The sequence below is a fragment of the Chrysemys picta genome, chromosome 4, assembly GCF_011386835.1.
Source record: "Chrysemys picta bellii isolate R12L10 chromosome 4, ASM1138683v2, whole genome shotgun sequence".
Lineage (NCBI taxonomy): Eukaryota > Metazoa > Chordata > Testudines > Emydidae > Chrysemys > Chrysemys picta.
The window spans coordinates 2,705,945-2,729,931 of record NC_088794.1 but is presented as its reverse complement, the minus strand read 5'-3'; the positions used below and the strand labels follow the sequence as shown (position 1 = coordinate 2,729,931).

Here is a 23,987-nt window from a genome sequence, read left to right as displayed (position 1 = left end):
GTGTGCAAAGAGCCAGCTAGAGGAAGGTGGGGTGAGTTGTAACTCGCTGCCTTAGGGAGCAGCCTGGTTTGTCTCTCTCTGGTTTTGAGTTCTTGTTTGTTCTCATTCTGAATTCTAAAGCTGTGTTACAGTGCCATATTCCAGCAAGAGGAGACTATGTTTTTATCCAACTTGGATAACGTTGGAATTAATTGATAAACTTAACATTAACAAGTCACCGGGACAAGATGGCATTTACCCAAGAGTTCTGAAAGAACTCAAATGTGAGGTTGCGGAACTATTAACTATGGTTTGTAATCTGTCCCTTAAATTGGCTTCTGTACCCAATGACTGGAAGTTAGCTAATGTAACGCCAATATTTCAAAAGGGCTCTAGAAGTGATCCCAACAATTACAGACCGGTAAGTCTAATGTCTGTACCAGGCAAATTAGTTGAAACAATAGTAAAGAATAAAATTGTCAGACGCATAGAAGAACATAAATTGTTGAGCAATAGTCAACATGGTTTCTGTAAAGGGAAATCACGTCTTACTAATCTATTAGAGTTCTTTGAAGGGGGTCAACAAACATGTGGACAAGGGGGATCCAGTGGACATAGTGTACTTAGATTTCCAGAAAGCCTTTGACAAGGTCCCTCACCAAAGGCTCTCACGTAAATTAAGCTGCCATGGGATAAAAGGGAAGGTCCTTTCATGGATTGAGAACTGGTTAAAAGACAGGGAACAAAGGGTAGGAATTAATGGTAAATTCTCAGAATGGAGAGGGGTAACTAGTGGTGTTCCCCAAGGGTCAGTCCTAGGACCAATCCTATCCAACTTATTCATAAATGATCTGGAGAAAGGGGTAAACAGTGAGGTGGCAAAGTGCAGATGATACTAAACTGCTCAAGATAGTTAAGACCAAAGCAGACTGTGAAGAACTTCAAAAAGATCTCACAAAACTAAGTGATTGGGCAACAAAATGGCAAATGAAATTTAATGTGGGTAAATATAAAGTAATGCACATTGGAAAAAATAACCCCAACTATATATACAATATGATGGGGGCTAATTTAGCTACGAGTCAGGAAAAAGATCTTGGAGTCATCGTGGATAGTTCTCTGAAGATGTCCACGCAGTGTGCAGAGGCGGTCAAAAAAGCAAACAGGATGTTAGGGATCATTAAAAAGGGGATAGAGAATAAGACGGAGAATATATTATTGCCCTTATATAAATCGATGGTACGCCCACATCTCGAATACTGCGTACAGATGTGGTCTCCTCATCTCAAAAAAGATATACTGGCACGGGAATAGGTTCAGAAACAGGCAACTAAAATGATTAGGGGTTTGGAACGGGTCCCATATGAGGAGAGATTAAAGAGGCTAGGACTCTTCAGCTTGGAAAAGAGGAGACTAAGGGGGGATATGATAGAGGTCTATAAAATCATGAGTGATGTGGAGAAAGTGGATAAGGAAAAGTTATTTACTTATTCCCATAATATAAGGACTAGGGGCCACCAAATGAAATTAATGGGCAGCAGGTTTAAAACAAATAAAAGGACGTTCTTCTTCACGCAGCGCGCAGTCAACTTGTGGAACTCCTTACCTGAGGAGGTTGTGAAGGCTAGGACTATAACAGCATTTAAAAGAGAACTGGATAAATTCATGGAGGTTAAGTCCATTAATGGCTATTAGCCAGGATGGGTAAGGAATGGTGTCCCTAACCTCTGTTTGTCAGAGGGTGGAGATGGATGGCAGGAGAGAGATCACTTGATCTTTGCCTGTTGGTTCACTCCCTCTGGGGCACCTGGCATTGGCCACTGTCAGTAGACAGGATACTGGGCTAGATGGACCTTTGGTCTGACCCAGTACGGCCGTTCTTATGTTCTCTGCACATGTGCACATAACAAAGACCAGTGAAGTTCTGTTCAGTTCTGTTGGAGTTGGACAGACTTTGCTGCTGCCCCAGAGGGAGCCAGGCATGGGGACTTTGAAGAGACCAGCTGGGAGAAGACAGCTTGGGCCCAACCAGTTACAGCTGGGCTTGGATACTTGGTGTTATGTTTATGGCACACACACAGAGTGAAGTTTTTAGATAAACCCGTAATGCCCTCGCTTGACAGTTGCAATGTAACATGACGTTATTGCTTCGAATCCGGAACCCACAGGAACCAAAAAACAGAGAGAGACAAAAGCAGGCTGCTCCCTCTGGCAGTGACCCCCACTTCACCCCACCTTACTCCAGCCTGGCTCTCTGCAGACCCTGCTGCTAGACCCAGAGCCCACACATCCCTCCAGAGCCCCAGCCTGGAGGCAGGACCCAAACTCTTGAAGCGATAGTTTGCAATTCCAACACAGTCCTCAATACACCACATCCGAAAGAGGTTACATTTGTTTAGTGACTTGGTCAGAGAGACGACCCCCATCACCAGCACTGACCAGTGTGGGGAAAGCTAAAGGGACCCACCTTGGAAAAGGAAACTGAGGCAGGGTGCCCCTGCAGTACTATGTTTGACCAGAAGAGGGCACACTGGGGTGGCCAGGCCTATGACAGGCTCTCTATGGGTTGAGAAGGGGGGGATAGCACCTGACTCCCCTGAACTATTTGCATCTCTGTCTCCCCCCTCCCCACTGTAAATCACATGATCAAACTTTCACTGTCTGCCAAACGTTGGTGCATGTTCTCATCCTCGCTAACAGCTCTTTCCCCGGCAAGGGAGAGTTAGATGCCAGTCTGGGTGTTTGAGTGGGGGGGAAAGGAGTGCTCAGAAGAGGGGTGGGATCGGGTTAGTGCCCTATCGCGGTGGAGAGACGTAACCATTCCCCCCCAGCTCGGGCAGTTCCCCAAAGCCCATTACTGGAGCATGTGGGAATTTTTTCATCAAAATGTTTTTCTTGGTCCACATTTTCCATTTTCTGCAGAAGCCAAAAGCCAGCAAATGGGCCTGTTTCCAATCACACCGTTTCTTTGTTTCGCTTTGTCATCAAAAAACTGCAACATTTTGGTGGGAAATTTCAAAAAGAGAAAAACAATTTTTCAACATTTCCACAGGAAAAATAATTGTTTTCCAGCTGGTTCTGCTACACCGCCCCCTCCCCGTTTCCTTATTCCACCTCCCGTTCTCCCTGCACAGCGTACCCACGTCAGAGCCAGATCCCTTGACTCGGGGCTATATTTAGGGTGACCATCGCCTTCTGCAACGCAGTGAGAATTCCCCTCCTCTCTCACAGCTGCCCTGTGTCCCCGGGGGAGAGGACAGAGCTGGGGAGCTGCAAGGTTGCCAGTCTGGACTCAGCATGGGGAAGTTGGAAATCTGGGAGAAGGAGGCCGGGATTATGGGAAGATGTCTTGAGTAGAAGGCCTCAGTTTACAACTGTGTATATGTGACACGCGGTACCTCAAAATAGCACTCTGTGACCCCCATATTCATCATTCATGTGCGGTTGTGATATTTCATACAAAGCACGCCAGGTACGGTATCTAATGAGAGGTCATGAGCTGCTGAAACCCATTGTTCTGTCCAGATATGTATATCATTAGTGGGTATGAAGTTATGAGATTTAATTTGCCGTATGGTTGTTTCTGAAATAGGTTGTAAATTTGGGTCTCTACAGCTAACCACTCCAGGGGGGTGTTAACCGACCGTTAATCAGCAGGGGAGGTGTCATCAAGGGGTTTGCAATTCAATGACAGCTGCCCAAGCACCACACAATGGGGACTGCTCAACTCTCTGACTCAGTTGCACAAGACGACCATGGGGATTGCTCAACCCTGTGACTCAACAAAGCCCAATCAGGACATGTCCGGGCAAGTGTCTCCTAGGCACATGGACCGAGGGTATAAAATAGGGGACAGTGGCAGCCGGCCTTGGCCTGTCTCCTCCCCCACGTACGCTGGCAGCAACAAGAACAGTGAGAAGACGAAAACTTAAACTGAGGAGACTGGTCCGAGGCTTGAGAGGGAGGCCCATGTGTTAAGAACGGTAACATCCACTGGGGTGAGAAAATCGCTTGATCTAAATAATGCCCAGTGTACTAAGGTTTAAGATTTAGACTGTGCGCTTACCTTTTATTTTCTCTGGTAACTATCGCTGACCTTTTGTACCTACCACTTATAATCACTTAACGTCTTTCTGGCGTTCATTAATCTGTTTGGGCTGGTCCACACTAACCCTCCAGTTCGAACTAAGATACGCAACTTCAGCTACGTGAATAACATAGCTGAAGTCGAAGTATCTTAGTTTGAACTACAAGGTACGTACCGCGGGTCCACACGCGGCAGGCAGGCTCCCCCGTCGACTCCGCGTACTCCTCTCACGGAGCAGGAGTACTGGCGTCGACAGCGAGCACTTCCGGGATCGATTTATCGCATCTAGACAAGACGCAATAAATCGATCCCAGAAGATCGATTGCTTATCGCCGAACCCGGAGGTAAGTATAGACGTACCCTTTGATATTTTACCTAAAACAGTGTGTTTTGCGGGAAGTGCTCAGGAAATCTCAGCTCAGGTTACAATGGCTAGTTCATGTCCTCTCCACATCGAGGGAGGGTGGACAGGGTTAAAAACTTACACTGGTCGGGCTTCCGACCAGGACAAGACGGTCCAGCTCTGGGTGCAAGGCTGGGAGCTGGGGGAATTGGCTGGTGCCTTTCTCTGTGTGATTTGTGAGTGGCCCAGGGAGCATTCACGCAATCCAGCTGGGCGTGGGGCTCCACATGCTGACGGCTGAGTGATCGCAGCGCCTGGAGGGGTTTGCTGCTTGTCACTGGCATTGCATTGTGAGAGACGGCCCAGGCTGGAGAGTGAAGAGGGCAAAGTGGTACCCCACTTCCAGGTTGTGCCCGGGGGACCCCGTCACAGTATACATGTCTGCAGCAGCGCAAGGGTTAAACTGAGGAAAGGTCTCAGGAGGCTCCGGATTCCCAGGGATCTGGATGGAGAAACTGAGTCACGACTCAGGATTCTGGGGAATTACAGCAAATATTTTTCTTTATTGAGCAAAGTAAAATACAATCATCAGAAAAGCACAAGCCCTGGGCTGGAGCTCAGTGCCCACGGCAGCGAGGGGCAAAAGCAATTTGCAGACAGCAGTATGAAGGGATCTGGCAGCCAGCGCACTGTGGATCAGTGTAATTCAAATCCACTGTCAACTCCGAATCTCCCTGTCCTCGCTCTGACACTGGCTTTGCCTGGGAGTGACTCCAGCAGTCACTCCTCATTTGCACTGGGGAGAGCGAGGGGAATCAGCCCTGAGGTCCCTGATGGGTATCTCCTGACGTACATCGGTGTGTGAGAGCAGAATTCACCCCTCCCCACGAGCTCGTCCCTTCATTCATGCTCTGGATGGCGTTTTATGTGCATTTTGCTCAGGTGCGAATGACGACACCAGATGCAATCTGGATTCCATTCCTGGGTTCTCTCCCCAATGCTGGAGGGGAGTGGGGTCTAGTGGTTAAATCAGGGGTGGCCTGGGAGCCAGGACTCCGGGGTTCTCTACCTAGCTATTGTGATTAGGAAACATTTTTTACCCTACTCAAGACAAACCCACTGGAGGAAGGGGCTTGGAGGGGTGGGTTGCTGAAGGGAAAACCGCTCCAATAACTCTGGGAAGGAGGGTGAATGTACCATAGCGAGCGAGTATCTCATGGTCTCAGCTCGCTGCTTTTTCACTGCCCCGTCCCAGCCCCCCGGCCTGTCTGAGCGAAACGTGCCGGCTTTGCCTGGTCGCTGGGTGAGGTTAGTGCGGCTCAGAGCAGTGCTGTGAAGCTGGCTAGCCCGAGGTATATGCGGGTAGCCCCAAGGGTGCGATTGCTTTGGTCCCCACCCCCACTAGCGAATCAGCTGCTCACATAATTGTAAGGGGCTGTTCGTTGCCCCCGTTGTCGTGCCAGCAGGGGTCGAAGACGGGGTAGACGGGGGCGCTCCTGAAGTCAGCGTTGTAGAAGGAGTACAGGGGGGTCAAATTACCGGGGTCATCGGCGTTGTAGAAGGTCACTTCCCCGCCCGCGTAATCGAGATAGACCCCGATGATCTCAGGGTGGGAGCTACAGTCAAAGGCCATCGGGTTGGTGTCAAACGCCCAGTACGGCTTCCCAGCCTTCTGCTTGTTGTAGCCGATCAGCCAGTAGCCCTCGGTGCAGACCTCAGCAGACCCCTTCTGTGAGGATTTCATCTGGATCAATTTGCCCCGTCTCTCTGCTAACTCCGAGACGACGCCCAGGTTCCAGCGCGGCTTCAGGCCCACGTACACCTCCCAGTAGTGCTGCCCCTTGCTGAAGCTCTGTTTGGTCACCACGCAGTTGGCCGTGTCGAATCTCCTTGGGCCACAGCTGACGTTCCCTGTGGAAGTCCCACATTTCACCTCCTTCCCGTCCTTCAAGATCTCCAGCTGGGGATGGGCCGTGTCTGGGTCCAGGGTTAGAGCCTCTTTCTTCACTGGGAAAGGCAGAGGGGGTCGGGGAGAGGGTTTTATTCTGCAGGTTTATGGCTGTTTCCATCACAGCCGTCCCCTGATATTGATATTTGGGATGGCCACAGATCTGTGAGCCCAGCCTGTCTCACGCCAAGCAGGAGTGGGCCAGGTCGTGGTTTGGAGGGGAGATCTCCCTGGAAAGCACTGTGTGTGACTCTGCCATGGAGTCAGTGCGGTGGTAGGGGACACGGTGCAGCAGGGAGCCCGGCAGGGGGCTCAGTAAGGGGCGCTCTCCCCTTTCCGTCAGTGCCGGCCCCAACACCCCAGTCATGTGCCATTAGAGGGCGCTGTGCTGCTGGCAGTGGGGTGTAGAAACAGCTGCCCCATCCCAGTCGTGGCCACATCTCAGTGCCAGCTGACGGATCCCTGTTATAGAACCACAGAATCCTAGAAATGTGGGGCGGGAGGAGACCTCAAGAGGGGTCAACTAAACCAGCCCTCTGCCTGGGGACAGGGACAGGTAACCCCAGACCAGTCCTGACAGGGGTTTGTTGAGTCTGTTCTTAAAAACCTCCAGTGACAGGCAGTGTTCCCTCTCATTTTCTACATCCACGTGCGGAATGAATTTGATGTGCACCAGTATGGTGGTGCTGTGTGGTGGGGGTGGGGCAGAAGGGTTTGGAGTGTGGGAGGGGACTGAGGGCTGGGGCAGAGGGTTGTGGTGCTGGGGGGCGGGTGCAGGCTGCCCCAGGGCTGCCCCGGGGAGAGAGGACTCCCCCCAATCCTCTCTCACTGAAGCAGCCTGGGGCCGGGGGTGAGGCACCTCTCCCCACCTGTGCAGCCCTTGATAGCCTGCTGTGCGGCTTAGAGGGAATTTAGGTGACGGGGATCCCACGACCTCCTTTGGAAGCCAGTTCCAGAGCTTAACCCCTCTTAGAGTGAGACACTTTCCCCTAATATCGAACCTAAATTGCCCTCGATGCCGATGAAGCCCATTACGTCTTGTCCTGCCTTCTGTGACACGGAGAACAATTGATCCCCGTCCTCTGTAGAACAGCCCGTAACGTAGCTGAAGTCTTATCCGGTCCCCGCTCCATCTTCTTCTCTCCAGACTAAACAGGCCCAGTTATTTTAACCTTGCCTCACAGGTCAGGGGTTTCTAAACCTCTGATCAGTTTTGCTGCTCTCCTGTGGACTCTCTCCAGTTTGCCCCCATCTCTCCTAAAGCGCGGCGCCCAGGGCTGGACACAGCTCCCAGCTGGGGCCTCCCCAGTGCCGGTAGAGTGGGACAGTTACCTCCCATGTCTAACACGCGTCTCTCCTGTTAACACATAGTTATTCCCAGTCTGGGACGTGCTTTGGGGACCCGTGGGACAAGAGACCCTAAGGATTGTTCTACCCAGCGCGCCGGCCAGCGGGGGAGGTGGGGGGTCATTTCAGCAGCCCCCTTCTCCCTGCCCAGTGACAGCGAGGACTGCACTGACGGGCTGCAGGAGGGAAACCGAGCCCCTGCCCTCTGTGTCCCACGCTCACCCTGCTTAGCCTGGGAGCACCCACAGGCTCACGGGAAAGCCTGATGATCCCACAGGCCTAACCCCCCAGATTTCCCCCTGCACCACTCCAAGGGTGGGGGGAGCTGTGACCTCCTGTTTGGGGGGCTGAGACCTGGCTTCTGTCCCCTTTAGCTCCCCCCTCCTCACATTCCCCAACTCCTCCCTCCCTCCTTTCCATCTCCCCACACTTTCCCCTCCAGCTCCTCCATTCTTGCCCGTTCCCCCCTTGGCTGGCTCTGTGCAGGGTCAGATGCCTGGTCTCTGGCTAGTCGTCCTCACTCACCTGGTGCCACTTTGTCCCCGGGGCCAGTCTTGGTAGCTTTGTTCCTTGGCCACATTTCATTGATCTGGTGGAAGAGCAGAAGGCAGTTGAGAGTCTCTCCAGGCCCCATTGCTTTATACAAATACCCTGACCAACACTGGGGCCCTCCATGGGGCCGGGCACATCACAGACCCCCCCGAGAGCAAGATCGGGGACCCTGGCACTGCACAGACGCCCCTTGACTGAGAGTGGCCCCGTCACACTGGGTGCTGCACAGACCTCCTGACTGAGACTGCAGCCCGCTGCACTGGGCGCTACACGGACCTGGGCCCCCATCGTGCCAGGCGCTGCCCAGATACTCAATGAGCAGCAGTCACTGTCCCAAAGAGCTCACAGTTGGAGATGTGAATCCAAAAGCAATCGATTCCTCGCAGATTTGACGATGGGTTTTTCCAGTCACTTTCAATTTCTTACAATTTTCACTGTTGCCACTACCGCCGCTTCGTTTTTACATCACAAGCGCATACACACCGTGACAACTTCAACCTCATTAACGTGCTTGCACACATCCGTAAATGGCATAAACCACGCCTAATACAGTGCATATACGCATGTTACATTACTGCATAATATACTATATAGAGCTGTATAAACCAGTCACTCTCTATATGGAATTTTAGTTTGTGCTGACTTGGCTCGTGCTTTCTATGTAATGTATCCCTAGTTGAGAACCACTGTCTTAGCATACCCATTGTTCGGTCAGAGCAGTTGTCAAGATTAATGCCTCTAAAGTGATGGATTCCACCTCCACACAGGGACATTCCTCGACACAACACATTTATAAGAACTTCCTAACATCAGCCAGAATCCAGAAGTTGTACAGATTCCCCCAGATGGTCACACTGGCACGTTCCAATCCTTCTTTCGCACTCAGAACCAAGTCAGAGGTTTAAGTCACAAAGTAAAGAGCCGGATATGGAGTTGTTTCCAAGTTTGAGCCTGAAGACCAGCAAATCTATGGCTGTGCCTTGGGAACAGTTTCATACGCAACTTCTTCAGCACGTCCTACTTGTCCCAGTGAGCAAACGAAGCAAAGAAAGGCCCATAACAAAACCCTGGCATGGCCTGTAGCTCTCTGCCCAACAGCAGGTGCTGGGGCTGTCCCTGTTATATCGGAATAAAACCTCGTGTGCTAAGAACGAGGCACTTGTCCATGCAACCTCCTTCAGTCCCCTGGTGCCTACGCATTCTGATCGTCTTTTATTGCCTGGTCACATACTGGTTTTTCCCCTAGAAACCCAATGGAAATCAGATTTGTTAGGAGAACATTAAGACTACAGAATGAGGCTCCAGGAAGTCAGGAAATGCCAGGATTAAGGTTACCTGTGCAACTGTTAACTCTGCCTCTTTGAGATCTGCATTGCGATACAGACTTTAACGACCATATCAACTCCACAGTTACGAAAGGTTACGCAGAACTTTCTGTTCCACAGCCAGTTTTTCAGTGCTCTAGCATTGACATGTGTACTCACTGGCCAAGCCAGCCTGGCTTCAAAGCAGGGGGGAGATTTGAAAAAAATTGACCCTTGAAAACCTATTAGGAGACTTCCATATGGGTGTGAGTCCAACTCTTGTGAGGGAAAGGTCTTAGCTCCGGGTGCTGCCGATCACCATTTGCTACTTTCCCTCAGAACTGGACTGATGGAGCAGTGGCTTCATTTGACCTTCGTTAGGCTCCCAAATTCACTTCCCTGACATAAGAAAGAGGAGCTGGGTAAAGGAGAGGAGGGAGGGGAGGAGGGACGGAGGGGAAGAAGCAGGGCGCTTCTCCATCACAGGCAACTTTTACATCTAGATGGGATGTTTTTCCCAAAGATCTGTTCAAACAGGGATTAGTTCCGGGCAGCTCTCTGGCCGGTGTTACAGCAGGTCAGACAAGAATGATCACAGGGGTCTCTTCTGGTCTTGGAATCTACGTGTCTATGGACTAGCAGGGGAAATGCCAGCGTTAACATTTCTCTGTTGCCTCCTGAGTCTGCCAACCCTTTTAGCAAGTCTGGTGACAGGTAAATCGAAGGGGAAATTCCAGTAACAACATCTCTAATACTGCTTAGCCCTTATACAGCATTGTACTGCATGCAAACGTTACCACATATACAATACACGGGAGCCAGGTGGGGCCTTGGGGCGAAGTGGGGGATGGGGCCGTGGTTTGGGCTCCCCAACTTCTAAGGAGCATCTGGTGTTCCTGATACAATATATCTGGTACAGCACGTGGATGCAGTGACAAAGTGATAGGAATTGGTCACTTTGAACCTTTGGACATGCCTTTCTATTCTCCAGCCTGAGGGACACGTGACCCCAGACTTTGCATTTCTCTTTAATTGCTAATTCAATTTATTCTTCCTTATTCTCTTGAGTTAATATCACCCCTCACGGTGACCAGTGATCAAATTACGACTTTTAAAAAAACGTGGGTGAGTTGGGGGAATGCTTGTGCTGCGATCGTTAGAGCAAAAAGAGGAAAATTCTACTTACCGGGGCGGCCATAGTTGATTTCAAGTTCCAAGGCTCGTCTCAAGTTGATCCAAGCGATTTGACTGATAAGAACTAAGCTGATCTGGGGATGTTGTTGCCTCTGTTTTATACCTAGCAAACACACATCCACGTTAATCACTAATTGATTTAATCATTAAAATGTTTGTTACAATTACCTTCTGGACATGTGCAGTTAGCAAGGTGATACCCTACCTGGAAATGAAAAACGTATCAGACATCAACCTTGGAGTTATTGAGCCAAAGGGTGTTACCCCGTAAGCAACAAGCTCACTCCAGTAATTGTCCAAAATTAAAGGCTCAAAATCATGATGGCAAATAAAAAGGATCCCAAATTAATTCTTTTTAAAGTCTCCTGCTGGTAAGCCGATCTCATGACATTTTCACTAGGTACAAGCTGAGCTCACAGCCGGAAATTTCATTAACTCAATGAGGTGTCATGCCAAGGAGTGAAATAAACACACCCACAATAGTGGCTCAGAGCACGGGGCTTTCAAAGTGCAGTGACTGGCACGAGTGTAAGTTCCATAGATTCCAAGTCCAGAAGGGACCCTCCCCCCCATCCCCATGATCATCTAGTCCGAGCTCCTGGGTCACACAGGCCAGAGAACGGCTGTCCATTCATTCCTGGTTGAACTGGAGCAGAGCTTTCAGAAAAACATCCTGTCTTGATTTAAAAACTGCCAGCGAAGGAGAACCCACCACAGCCCTTGGTAAGTTGTTCCAGTGGTTAGTTCCCCTCAGTGCTATAACTTTGTGCCTTATTTCCAGTCGGAATTTGTCTAGCTCTAACTTCCAGCCACCGGAGCTTGTCAGACCTTTCTCTGTCAGACTGAAGAGTCATCTGTTATCAAATTCCTGTTCCCCATGCCAGGAATTGCAGACTGGGATCCAGTCACCTGTAGCCTTCTCTTTGTTAAACTAAATCAATCGAGCTCCTGGGGTCTCTCACTTTAAGGCAGGTTTTTTAATCCTTGAATCATTCTCGGGGCTCTTCTCTGACCCCACTCCAGTTTATCACCAGCCCCCTTGAATGGTGGGCACTAGAACTGGACTCAGGATTCCAGCAGTGCTCGCACTAGGGCCAAATGCAAAGGTAAAATCACCTCTCTGCTCCTACTTGCGATTCTCTGGTCATACGTTTGTACCAATGTGTAAATCCCCACTCTGCAGAATCCTGGCACAGAAAGATGATCCCTTTTCCCTTCTCCCTGCCCTCGTCTGGCACCCCCGACCCGTCTCTTTCACCTTCTCCTTACGGGAAGTCCAGGCATGAGGTGAATCATTAACTCTGGCTGTTCATTTCCCCCTCAGGTCGGATCAGGACACCCTATTGCCTGCAGTGGGGTCATTTCCCAGCCACGGCACAGGAGATTTGGGCCCAGTGACTTCAGCTGGGTCCCTCCTGATTCACCGTGCTCTGAGGCAAACAGTCATTGCTGAGCTGCGGTTCTACCCCCCCCCACGGGCTCCTCTTCACAGCCAGTCTTGTGTGGGGTGGACACCCCATGCTACCTTCCCACTCCTCCTTTTGGTCCCTTTCCCCTGCCCCACATCTAGACCCTGCTCTGTGGTGTGATGCCCCATCCTTCCCTCCCCTGGATGCTGCTATCCTCACCCCCAGGGACACCCCCCATCTCTCTCCTTTGGGGACTCCCCTTGGGACCCTCAATAGCCCCCTCAGAGACCCCAAATATCCCTTTCAGAGACCCCAATATCTCCCCAACATCCCCCCTCAGAGACCCCCAACACCCCCAAAGTCCCCCAATAGCCCCCAACATCCTTCCTCAGAGAAACGCAATATCTACCCAACACCCTCCTCAGAGACCCCAAATATCCCTTTCAGAGACCCAATATCTCCCCAACATCCCCCCTCAGAGACCCCAAATATCCTTTCAGAGACCCCCAATATCTCCCCAACATCCTTCCTCAGAGAAACTCAATATCTCCCCAACACCCTCCTCAGAGACCCCCAATATCCCCCCTCAAAGATCCCAAATATCTCCCCAACATCCCCCTCAGGGGCCCCAAATATCCTTTTCAGAACCCCTCCAATATCTACCTAATATCGCCCCTCAGAGATCCCCAACATCCTCCCTCAGAGACCCCCTGACACCCCCCAGACCTCCAGTATCCCCAACATCCCCCCAGAGACCCCAAATATCTACCAAACATCCCCCTCAAAGTCCCCCAATATCTCCCCAACATCCCCCCTCAAAGACCACAAATATCTCCCCAACATCCCCCTCAGGGACCCCAAATATCCCATTCAGAGACCCCCCCCAATATCTGCCTAATATCCCCCCTCAGAGACCCCCAACATTCCCCCAGAGACCCCCAACACCCCCCAAAGTCCCCCAATATCCCCCAACATCCTCCGTCAGAGAAACCCAATATCCCACTTAGAGACCCCCAACATCCCCCCTCAGAGACCCCAATATCTCCCCGACATCCCCTTTGAAACCCCCCCAACATCCGCTCTCAGAGACCCCCAATAGCCCACTCAGAGACACCCCCCCAATATTTCCCCGACATCCCCCCTCGGGGACCCCCCCAACATCCTCCCTCAGTAGCCCCCCCAACATTCCCCCTCAGAGACCCCTTGACATCCCCCCAATATTCCCCCTCAGAGACCCCCGCCCTAACATCCCCACTTGGAGACCCCCAATATCCTCCCCAGAAATCTCCAATATCAACCCAGAAACCCCTCCCCCAGCCCAGGGCCCATGGGGGCCGTTACTGTGCCCGCCTCGAGCTGCTTCCCGAATCCCACCTTTCACAGCGCCATGTGGTGGGGGGCAGGGCCAGAGGGGGACATTGGGGAGATATTGGGGTTCTCTTGGAGGGATTCAGGGGGTCTCTGAGGGGTTTTCAGGGATACCTTTGCCCAGGGGAGGGGACGGACGGGGCATCACATCCCCTGACACCCCCCAGACCTCCAGTATCCCCAACACCTGTGGGGTGTAGATGGGGGAGGGGAAGAGACTTGAGGGGGGAGGGGCTGTGTCTGTGATTTGGAAGAAAGGGGGGAGTTTGTCTCCACACACTCCCTCCGTCTCCCTCCTGTTACCCACCGGAGCTGTGTTAATTAATGCTGACTGACATTGGCATTATTTACGAGTCGTTATTAGTTAGATTTGTTAGTATTACAATAACACCTACCAGCCCCAACCTTAATTGGGTCCCCCTTGTGCAAGGTGCTGCACAGACCCCCTCCCCAACTGAGATTGGGGTCCTCATGTCAGGTGCTGCACAGACCCCACCCTGACTGAGATCGCCCCCCTCCTTGTGCCAGGTGCTGCAGAGACCCTGGCCAAGATGGGGGCCCTCATTCTCCTCCATCTGCACACCCTGTCGGATCATAGTTATGCCCCTGCCAGGCACACGGTAGCAGCTGGGACTGAACGACTTTCTCCTCCCTCTGTAGCCCAGCTCTGAGAGTCCAGCTCCTTGGATGGTTCTGGGCCATCCTGACTTGGCCCATGGTCTGTGAAGAAGAGAAATCTGGACCTCCAAACGCTGGATCCGGTCGCAGGAGAACGAGGCTGGAGCTGTGGAGTCCCGGATCGAGGTCGGACCAGACGGATACGTGGCCAGACTGTGGCTAAGTGGCTGGGCCCTGAATTGCACACACAAGCCGTGTCGTTACCTGTGCCCGTGGCAGTGTTTTCAGTTAGGGTAACCGAACACTTTCCTTAGCCACAGGTGGAAATTGACTGGCCCAGCTCTGGGGCTATAATTCCACGGCTGTAGCTACGCGGGTGTAACTCCCTGTGGGGACGCTCCTACCCCAGGACGAGAGCCTTTTCCCAACTTCGCATCCACCGCTTTCAGAGCGACAGATGCTAAACCCGAAAAAAGCGCTATTATCTGAGGACAAAAGTATCCACATGGGGCCTTTTACCGGTCTAATTAAATCAGTTTAAATTCAAATCTTGGCTTAGACTGAAAAAGGCCTTAACGATCTTGGAACAACCATTTACGAACATGGTGGCTGCCTGGAGTAAATTGGCAATAGAGGTACAAATCTCTGGTGTAGACTTGCTCAGTGTATTGGCATTGCCGCTTTCATTCACAATAAAAGCAGTCTTAATTTGATAACCAACATCCTAACCAGCAGTGATCAGCTGACGCCCAGATTTTATATCCCACACAATGTTTTTTTTCCTCCTTAGCACTCTGGTTAGCCCCAGAAACATCCCGTCCCGCTTTGAATCTGGCCTCAGTGCCGGGCGGTGGCAGGGAGTTCTGCAGGCCAAGTGGATGCTGCACAGGAAAAGCTTACAGGGAGAACAGCAGCCCCTCCTCCCGATCTGTCTTTTCTAGTCCTTCTATTTGTGGAGAATGGGGGGGAGGGGATATAGTTTCAGGAACACTAGTGGTGACTCAGTTTCCCCACCCACTTTGTATGGCTACCCACTAGGGTAAGTTCTTCTCTGGGGCCAGGGCTAGGTGTTGGAAGTCTGGACGCAGGCATAGGTTGGTATGAATGACCAATCAGATCTCTCCAACGTGTGAGTGAAGATTATGGGAGACTCGGGGCCACGGACATCAAGAAAACCTTGGCTCCTGGGCAGCTGCTTCTGCCTCTGTAGCCTGTCCTGGCCGTTCCCGGGTCACAGTCCCGCGGAGCAGGAGACGACTAATTGTCCTGCATGACAACAGCCCCACGGTGGATTTTCCAACACCCAAATGATCTTCCACGGACCAGCAGCAATCCGGCCTTGCGAGTTTCCACAGTGTGATTGCCATTTGTGTCTCCACTGTGACTCAGGGCAGCTCCTGTTCCCGCATCCCTGTGCGGGACGGCTGGAGCGAGAGCTCTGCCCAGTCCAGGAATGTAACTGGGCAGATCCGAAAGCTCTGCGGCCGCTGCTCGTCGGCCCAAGCCTGCATCCTGATGCGATGGTGCCAGTCAGGGCTTGTTTCTCAGGCTCAGGGGTGGGGCGACACCGTCTGCAGCTGCTCCGGGGATGCTGCCAGCACCCTTGAATTTTTTTCCTCTGTGTCCCACAACAAACTGCCCTCGAAGGAATCATCACGTCCCCCTTTGTCAGGGCTCAGCGGAGACATATAGGTCTGCAAGCACTCCTGTGCCTCCCACTGTCTCTGTTGGGTCCTGAGTACCTGCAGCAGCCGGAGCCGAAGCTGCCCTGTCTGCTTGTCAGCTCCCTTTTGCAGGGGTCCTGACTTTGGAGTCCAGTCCGGGAGGGTATATAAACCCTCAGCAAAACATGCTTCCACATACTGCGGCTCCATTGTCTCTCCATGCTTACTGTCTCAAACAGTCTTTCAAATTCCCCTTGTATCAGGGTAGCCATCAAACAGTCTCTGAGTCTCCCACTCAGCCCCCTTCCCTCAGGGGCGACCAAATGCCCGCATTCTCCACCACATGTGATGGAGTTCGACTCACCATTGCGGCGCCTCCTGCTGGCTGTCCTGGGGATTAACTCTGTTCGCCAGTGCGCCCTTTTCTGGTGATGTCTTGCCACCAGCACATCTGCTCCTGGACCCATGTCGCTCCAAGGATCACAGCGTCCTCTCCACGACACAGTCCTCCAGCTGTGTCACGCTCTGTGCTCCCCCCTTCCAGGGGACAGTATCACAGTCCCTCAGTCCAGCCACTTCTTCAGGGGTGAGTGGGGGTTGGGGGGACCCAGGCCCACCCACTACTCCGGGTTCCGGCCCAGGGACCCTGTAGATGGTCGGCACTTGCTGCGTCCATTCCGACTCCTCTGTAGATCTCCATGGGCCACTTCACTGCAGCCCCAGCACCCTCTTTGCCCTTGTCTCAGGGCCTCAGCCTGCAGACCCCTGCAGCCCACCAGGAGCTGCCTTTAGCTCCCCGGGTCTCTGCCTGCAGCACGGCTCTGTCCAGGGTGCTTGTTGCCTTCAGCCTGCAAGGCGGCCAGTCCTCCCTCCTCAAGCTCCAGGGAGTGACTGCAACTGCCCTGTACTGCAGCTCTTATATAGGCCAGCCGGGCCCTGATTGGCTGCTCCTCGCACCCCCTCTCTAATTGGATGCCTCCTGCACAGCCTCTCTAGGGCTCTATTAACCCCTTATGGGCCAGTGTGGGGCAGATGCCCCATCACACACCAATACCACTGTTACGTTGCCCCCCATAAGGCTTTATGGAAACATGCTTATGAAAGTAAATATGACATAACTGGAAGATATTTTATGCTACACATGCCATGTAACATATCCCTGTAAAGGTTATGATCTACTGGATATATTCATCCTATTTGTATGCAGGTATCATTTTTGTACTCAAAGTTATGAATATTGTCTGTGTACTTGTTTGTTTTTAAGTAGCCTTAGTAAGGCATTTGGTCAGCTTCTTTAGAAAGGAATGTGCAAGTTAAGTGCCCAATCAAGAAACACTTAAGCTGACAATAGACCTTGATAGACGCCAATCCACATCTGAGCTTTCTGGGATATGTGGCTTGGCCTGTAAAGTTCTGAGTCATGCATGGACATGTGACTTGCCCAGGTGACTCCAAAACTCCATTTTGTAGCTGTAATTCTGCACAGGTGGAGGGAGGGGTTTAGACCTACAAGGGGAAACTATATAAAGCCTTGGGAGACCCTCCATTTTTTCTTCAGCTGGCTCAAGAGATAGCCTCTCCACCCCCAAAGGATACCTGAAAGAAACTGGAATGAAGGACAGTAACCGGGGGAAGTGAGTGATTGCTGGACCCAGGCTAGAAGGAGGTTAGTCTGTGAAAGAAGCTTACTGAAACATCTCTGAGGGTGAGGTTTCATCTGTAATCACTTTCTTACTGTATTAGGCATAGACGTGCGAGTTTTATTTTATTTTGTTTGGTAACTTACTTTGTTCTGTCTGTTACTACTTGGAACCACTTAAATCCTACTTTTTGTATTTAATAAAATCACCTTTTACTTATTAATTAACTCAGAATATGTATTGAGACCTGGCCGGGGGGGAACAGCTGTGCATATCTCAGAGCCAGACCCGGGGCCATGCCACCTGGCTGGAGCTGCACCGCCCAGCCGGGGCCGGGGCCGTGCCACCCAGAGCCAGAGCCGTGCCGCCCGGCCAGAGTTGGGGCCAAGGCCTGGCCTGAGCCCCTCGGACGGAGCCAGACTAGGCCACACTGCGCCTCCCTGGAGCCCTCCTTGCGCCCCCCCCTCCCCAGCTTACCTGCCGCTGCTTGTTTCCAGGCTTCCTGCGTGAACATCTGATTCGCGGGAAGCAGGGGAGGGGGGGGAGAAGGAGGCGGAGCGTTCAGGGGAAGAGGGGGAGGTGAGCTGGGGGCGGGGGTGGGGCAGACAGCTGCCGGAGCTTGAGAACTGGCTCCAACTCACCACTGGGCGTGGGGCCCTCTTAGGCACGGGGCCCGATTCAGGAGAATCAGGGGAATCGGCCTAAAGCCAGCCCTGGTGGTTACTGGTTTGTTATTTTCTGTTTGCTTATTTCGGGTAAAAGAAATAGGGACAGAAAAGGAAGCAAAATAAGTAAGAGTGAAGATCAGAAGAAGCTGGAACTGCACAAGTTGCAAACTGCCCAGAAAGGCTGAACACTGGGTGCTGGGAAAGTCTCTGTTAACTAAGAAGCCCCTGAGCTGAGTGCATCTCCGTTTCAGTGAACTGCAGAGGGGGTGTGGCCCAGCACAAGAAAGCAGGAAAATGACTACCAGTGAAGCAGCTATTAAACTAGGGCTGGCTAGACTGGAAGTAGAAGAGAAGGCAAAGGACCGGGAGTTTCAACTGAAACTCAAAGAAGCAGAGGCAACAGCACACAGAAAGGCTATGGAGGCAGAAACAGCCAGGGAGAAGGCTGCGTATAAAAGAGCTCTGGAGTTAAGAGACAGGGAAATACAGGCCCAGATTGAGGCCCAGAAGCATGAACTGGCTGTTAGGGAGGGGAAGAGACAAAACCCTCCAGCTGCTGGCTCCACTTCCCCCAAAATCCACAAATGGGAGCGACTGTGTCCACAGTATGATGAATCCAGTGATATTGCCAAATATTTCATCACCTTTGAGAGACTGTGCACCCTCCATGCCATCCCTGAAGATCAAAAGATGACCACATTGGTAGCAAAATTGACTGGAAGAGCTCTGGACATATTCAATTAGATGCCTATTGATGATGCTTCAAACTATGATCAATTTAAGGACCTGGTTTTGAAACAGTTTCAGGTTACACCTGAAACCTACAGGGTTAAAGTCAGGAGTCTTAAGAGGGGATCTGGATTGAGTAATGTGGCCTATGTAAATGAAATGAAAGATTTGTTAGACAAGTGGGTGCGGGGGAAAGGCATTACAAGCTCGGAAGAAATGTGTGATTTGCTTACTCAGGAACAATTCCTGAATATGTGCAGTGATGAGGTAAAACAGTATTTGTGGGACAAAAAGGTGAATGCAGTGGGTGAATTAGCTGGGTTTGCAGACTCTTATGAGCAAGCACAAGCTGCAATCAAACACAAACCACTGGCAGAAGGGTATAAGGTTGGGGGAAAGCAGAATCACCGTTTTACCCCTGGGAAAAAGGAGGCTGGGCGTTTACCTCCCCATTCCCCTGGTACTCGTCCCAAATTTCCTGTGCAAGCAGAGGAGCCCACGAGGTGCCATCATTGTAAGTCCACTGAGCACCCGAACAATAAATGTCCCTTGTTGAGTGGGAACAGGCAACAAGTAACACATGAAACTGCTGCCTCTTTCCACACAGGATTTGTAAAGTTGCTTCTACACAACCAAGCAGTGAGCATGTGCATGCTGTTAAACTTGGGAAAGTACTTGTTGGATTGAGAGATACGGGGCAGAGATTTCTGTGGTCAGGAGGGACCTGATCCAGGAGAAGGATTTGTTGCCAGGGAAAATGGCAGAATTAGAACTGGTGGAGTGTTGGGGTTACTAGGCCTGCCTGAGCCAAAGTTCTTCCATGTTTAACTCTAATCGACCTCAAAAACCAAGGACAGGAATTGGAATGTGTAAACAGGCAGTTAGCAATTACGACCTTGCTCATACCAGGTACCAAGCGATAATGATGCTGTTTGCATGTTTCTAGCTGGGGAAGGGGTAATAAACTAAGGGTAAACAGAACCAAATAACAGTTTAGGGAGAAGTTACTAACAAGCTAGATTTATAGCCCTAGAATGATTTAATTGCTTAAATGTATAAACATGCCTTCGGTAGAGAGGGGAGGGGGAGTAGAGGGGGGGTGGTAGAGAGGGGGAGAGGGGGGGCTTAGTTGTAAAATGTATAAAGAAGAGAGAAACTGTTTTTGCTGGTGTGCTCGATTTGAGACTTGCCTGTCTCCTTGCACCACTTTGAGATCTCAAATAAACTTTGATTGTTTCTCCACCCCGGTATGTTTATTGACGCGAAGCACTCCGGGCAACGAACCCCACTGTTGCTGTCCTCAGCCCCTGTTAGGGTGACCAGATCACCCAAGTCAAATATCGGGACGCGGGGGGAGGGTGACGCGGGACACGGGGGGCGTGGCTGGGGGTGTGGCCAAAAAAACCCAAAACACCTTCCTCTGCAAGCGCTGGAGGGAGGCCCGGGAGACTCAGAGGAAGCGTGGGGCCAGGGTGAGTAAGAGTCCGGTCTGGCCCCGAGCAGGCAGGACTCAGTCGGGTGGTAGGGAGAGGAGGGGGGGCCAGTCGCGTCTGGGCTGCTGCCCAGCTGGTGCAATCCCGCGGCGGCCCCAGAGCGGGGGCAGCAGGCCCCAGCCCCCCCGTCCCGCTCGGGTCCCGCAGGGGAACCAATGGGGCTGGGCTGCCGATGTCACTAGTTTGAATGTGTACTTTAGCTAAAGGTGCAAGGACTTTGTAACCTCCTGTTGCCGGCACAGGGGCTAGGGTGACCAGACGTCCCGATTTTATTGGGACTGTCCCGATATTTCCTTGTTTGTCCCGCGTCGACTGACATGCGGTCGGGACACTGGACAAACAAGGAAATGTGCCGGAGCCTGGAGCCCGGAAGTGCTCGCACCCCCACCCCCCCCGCCCCAACTCCGCCCCCTCCTCCCCCGATTGGCTCCCTCCCCGAATCCCCGCCTCTTCCCCGGGCTCACCATTCCCCCCTCCCTCCGCAAGCGCTGGAGGGAGGCCCGGGAGACTCAGGGGAAGCGCGGGGCCGGGGTGTTCTCCCCCCCGGGCAGCGGGACTCGGGAGCAGCCGCTGCTGCAGCTCCCACTGCCGCGGGGGCAGGAAGCGGCCATGGCGCTCGGCGGCTGCGGCTCTGGTGCCCCCGAACCTCCCGAGCCGGGGCCAGGTGGCGCCTCCGATTTTTTTTTATACTGCCGCTGTGCTGGGAGGGAGAGGGAGTCTGAGTCGCTGGCAGGCAGCCCAGGGGTTCCCCTGGGTCAGCGAGCTGCCCGCAGCCCAGGGCCGGGGGGGTGGGGAGCTGCTGCGGGGGGGATGCCTTGGGGGGGAGCTGCCGCAGGCTCCCTGGGCCGGGGGGATGGGGTGCCTCAGGGTGGGGAGGAGCTGCCGCAGGGCTCCCCACCCCAGCTCACCTCTGCTCTGCCCCCCTCCCCAGTACGCCGTTGCTGCTCCACTTCTCCCGCCTCCCAGGCTTGCGGCGCCAATCAGCTGTTTGGTGCCACAAGCCTGGGAGGGGAGGAGAATTAGAGCAGCAACGGCGTCCTCGGGGAGGAGGCGGAGCAGAGGTGAGCTGGGGTGGGGATCTGCCGCACGGCTCCCCAGGCGGGGGGGGAGCTGCCATGGGGGGGCACCTCAGAGCAGGGGGGGAGCTGTCTGGGGGGGGCGCCTCATGGCGGAAGGGGGGGTGGGGAGCTGCTGCAGGGCTGGCGGGGGGCGCAAGGTGGAAGTTTCGCCTAGGGCACGAAACTTCCTTGCACCGGCCCTGCCACAAGCATGTTACTTTTCAGCTTATACCTGTACTCAGGCTGGAAGCTTGGCACAGCAGCAAAAGCATAACAGGCCCCTGCTGCTGTGTAGAAGGGGAAACTGAGGCACGCCGCCTCATGGCATTGGTGGCTAAATGCTAAGACACCTACACTTGAACCGATATTGCTGTCTGCATTCTGTTAGCAATACTACACCCCAGCCCGCTTTCAGTCACCCGGGGACCAGGAACCCCAAACCTTGCTAGAACACCTATGAATGGCATCATATGGTTTAAAGGTATTGAAAGGGAGAGTGACCAGGGGATTTTATATGTCCTGCCTCTGCCATAGACAGTGTCCAAGCCTCTGGCAGTAAGTGCTGGAGAAGGGTGTGATGTTGCGCCCCATAATGCTGTATGGAAACATGCTTATGAAAATCAAGTTGGAGACAGGAGAACTTCTTAAGCTGTTTTCAGTCAAGCCTACAGCTGTTAGGGGACGTGGTTCAGACCTGGGTCTGGGTTTGCAGCAGGCTACCAGGTCTGGCTCAAACCAGACAGGGCACTGAAGTCCCAAGCTGGCAGGGGAAACAGGCTCCGGGGAGTCTCAGCACATCAGGTGGCAGTTCCCAAGGGGGTTTCTGTGACCCAACCCGTCACAACTACTACTGATGCAATATCACTAATGATATTTTAAGTGACACTTTAACAACTTAAACAACAACACACAAACACTGCTCCCTGTGTCTGCAGTGAGACTGATTTCACATTTCTGTTGAAAAGTTAATGCTAGGTTGCAATGGGGGTGGTACAAATAACAACAAAAAAGGAAACTTAAAAAAAGAGAGCAAACCCATTTTCCAGAACAACCAACTTTTTTAATGGAAAGTTTCTGTCTAATTTTTTTAAAAGAAATTTTTGAAAAAATTTAAACATTTTCACCAAAAATTCCGTTTTTCAAAAAAGGCTACATTTCTGATATTTTAAAAACTTGTTTGAAAAAACAGTCTAACCAGATTTAATCTCTCAAATAGGCTTTACAAATGAAGGTCAGTATCATGATCCCTGTTTTACAGAAAGGGAAACTGAGGCACAGAGGGATTCCGTGACTTGCCCAAACTCACCCAGGGAGTTAAAGTCAAAGCTGAGAGAAACCCAAGATCTAGCTAACGCTGCTTCCTCATGGCCCGTTATCTCATCTAAAGACTTTGATAACACCAATGGAGAAGGACTTACCCGCAGAGAACCAGGCACTTGCAGCTGCAGGTTTGATTGAAGATCTGAAGAGCTGGGGCTCGTATGGATTTTATATAGATGTTCAGTCTGTCTGGGATTATACTGACTGGAATGTCCCAGCCAATAAGAGCGCAGGAATGCTGTACAAAATGCAGATCCCTGAAGTCTCATTGGCTATCACAGAATGAACCATCCCTCTCCCTCAGTGTCTCAAGTCACATAGTCACCAGAAAATATTGAAACCCGGACAGGTGAAGTTCCCGTATTTGGTACTTTACAGCCAATACATCCTGACAGTGGTTTTCTTGAAGTATCTTTAATTCACTATGTGGTTATTTAACAAGCAGCTCAGAGAGGTTTCTTAGGCCATTTTGTTCTGCTCATTCTCATTTGCTTTCAATTTCACTTTTACTAATTCTACCCTGCTATAAAAATCCTCTTTTAATTTTTCTTTCTTGATCCAGTCTTTTTCTTACTTCTAGAGACTACAGAGGGAAGAATGTAGGGACAAATTTTTCAAAAGCTTTGGCCAGGTGAAGGACTATAGGGCCTGGTCTACACTACAGAGTTAGGTTGATGCAAGGCAGCTTATGTTGACCTAACTATGTCAGTGTCTACACTACAGTTTTGCTCCCGCTGACGTAACTCACCCACTACACTGACTTGGTAACTCCACCTCCACGAGTGGCGAAGGGTTTAGTCGACACAGCTAGATCAATGCAGTGTCAGTGTAGACCAGTAGTTCCCAAACTTCGTGAAATCTCATGAACCCCCTCCTAAAAATGAATACCTCCCGGGATTTAAGTTTAAATTTCCCCAGTGTGATGGATGCGCTTGCTTGGCTCTGCATAGCTCTTGGAAATCTGGAACCACTGGAGAAAGATAAAGTTTCAGGTCTGGTTTGGCATCGAGTCTGTTTCTGTATTTGGTTTTCAGATGTGCATACGAGGAAAACGCTTTCTCGCATAAGTATGTTGTTGAAAATTGTAACAAAATTGTAGTAGCTTTTTCTGCCAGCAGGGGGCACTCGTTTCTTAAACTCAGCCAAAAGTTGATCAATGACAGATTTCTGGAACTCCTTTTCAGTTCGTAATCATAGGAGATCTCAATCAATTTCTCTCTTTCCTCAGTGTTCAATATCTGTGTTGAGAAAGTGGTATCATAGAAT

General features: G+C 51.6%; 1 protein-coding gene across 4 annotated transcripts; it reads right to left on the bottom strand.

Moving 5' to 3' along the window:
• Positions 1 to 4,952: 4,952 nt before the first annotated feature.
• Positions 4,953 to 22,922, bottom strand: LOC101939255 (tripartite motif-containing protein 72-like). 4 transcript variants are annotated; one of them, XM_065591154.1, is made up of 4 exons: positions 22,820 to 22,922; positions 10,747 to 10,857; positions 8,230 to 8,293; positions 4,953 to 6,320 (listed from the first exon to the last, which is right to left on the bottom strand). In XM_065591154.1, the coding sequence occupies exons 2-4, from the start codon at positions 10,756 to 10,758 to the stop codon at positions 5,827 to 5,829; spliced, it is 570 nt and encodes a 189-aa protein (XP_065447226.1). In that variant the 5' UTR covers positions 10,759 to 10,857; positions 22,820 to 22,922; the 3' UTR covers positions 4,953 to 5,826. The 4 variants fall into 4 exon arrangements, with proteins under 4 accessions (XP_065447226.1, XP_065447223.1, XP_065447224.1 ...); XM_065591151.1 differs by having other exon boundaries at positions 4,953 to 6,416; positions 22,820 to 22,921; XM_065591152.1 differs by lacking the exon at positions 22,820 to 22,922 and adding an exon at positions 11,871 to 12,024 and having other exon boundaries at positions 4,953 to 6,416.
• Between the last annotated feature and the right edge of the window lie 1,065 nt (positions 22,923 to 23,987).

Coding starts and splice junctions, on each gene's coding strand:
- LOC101939255 (XM_065591151.1), bottom strand. Junction 6,417..8,229: donor CGGGGACAAAGTGGCACCAG/GTGAGTGAGGAC, acceptor TGCCTTTCCCAG/TGAAGAAAGAGGCTCTAACC.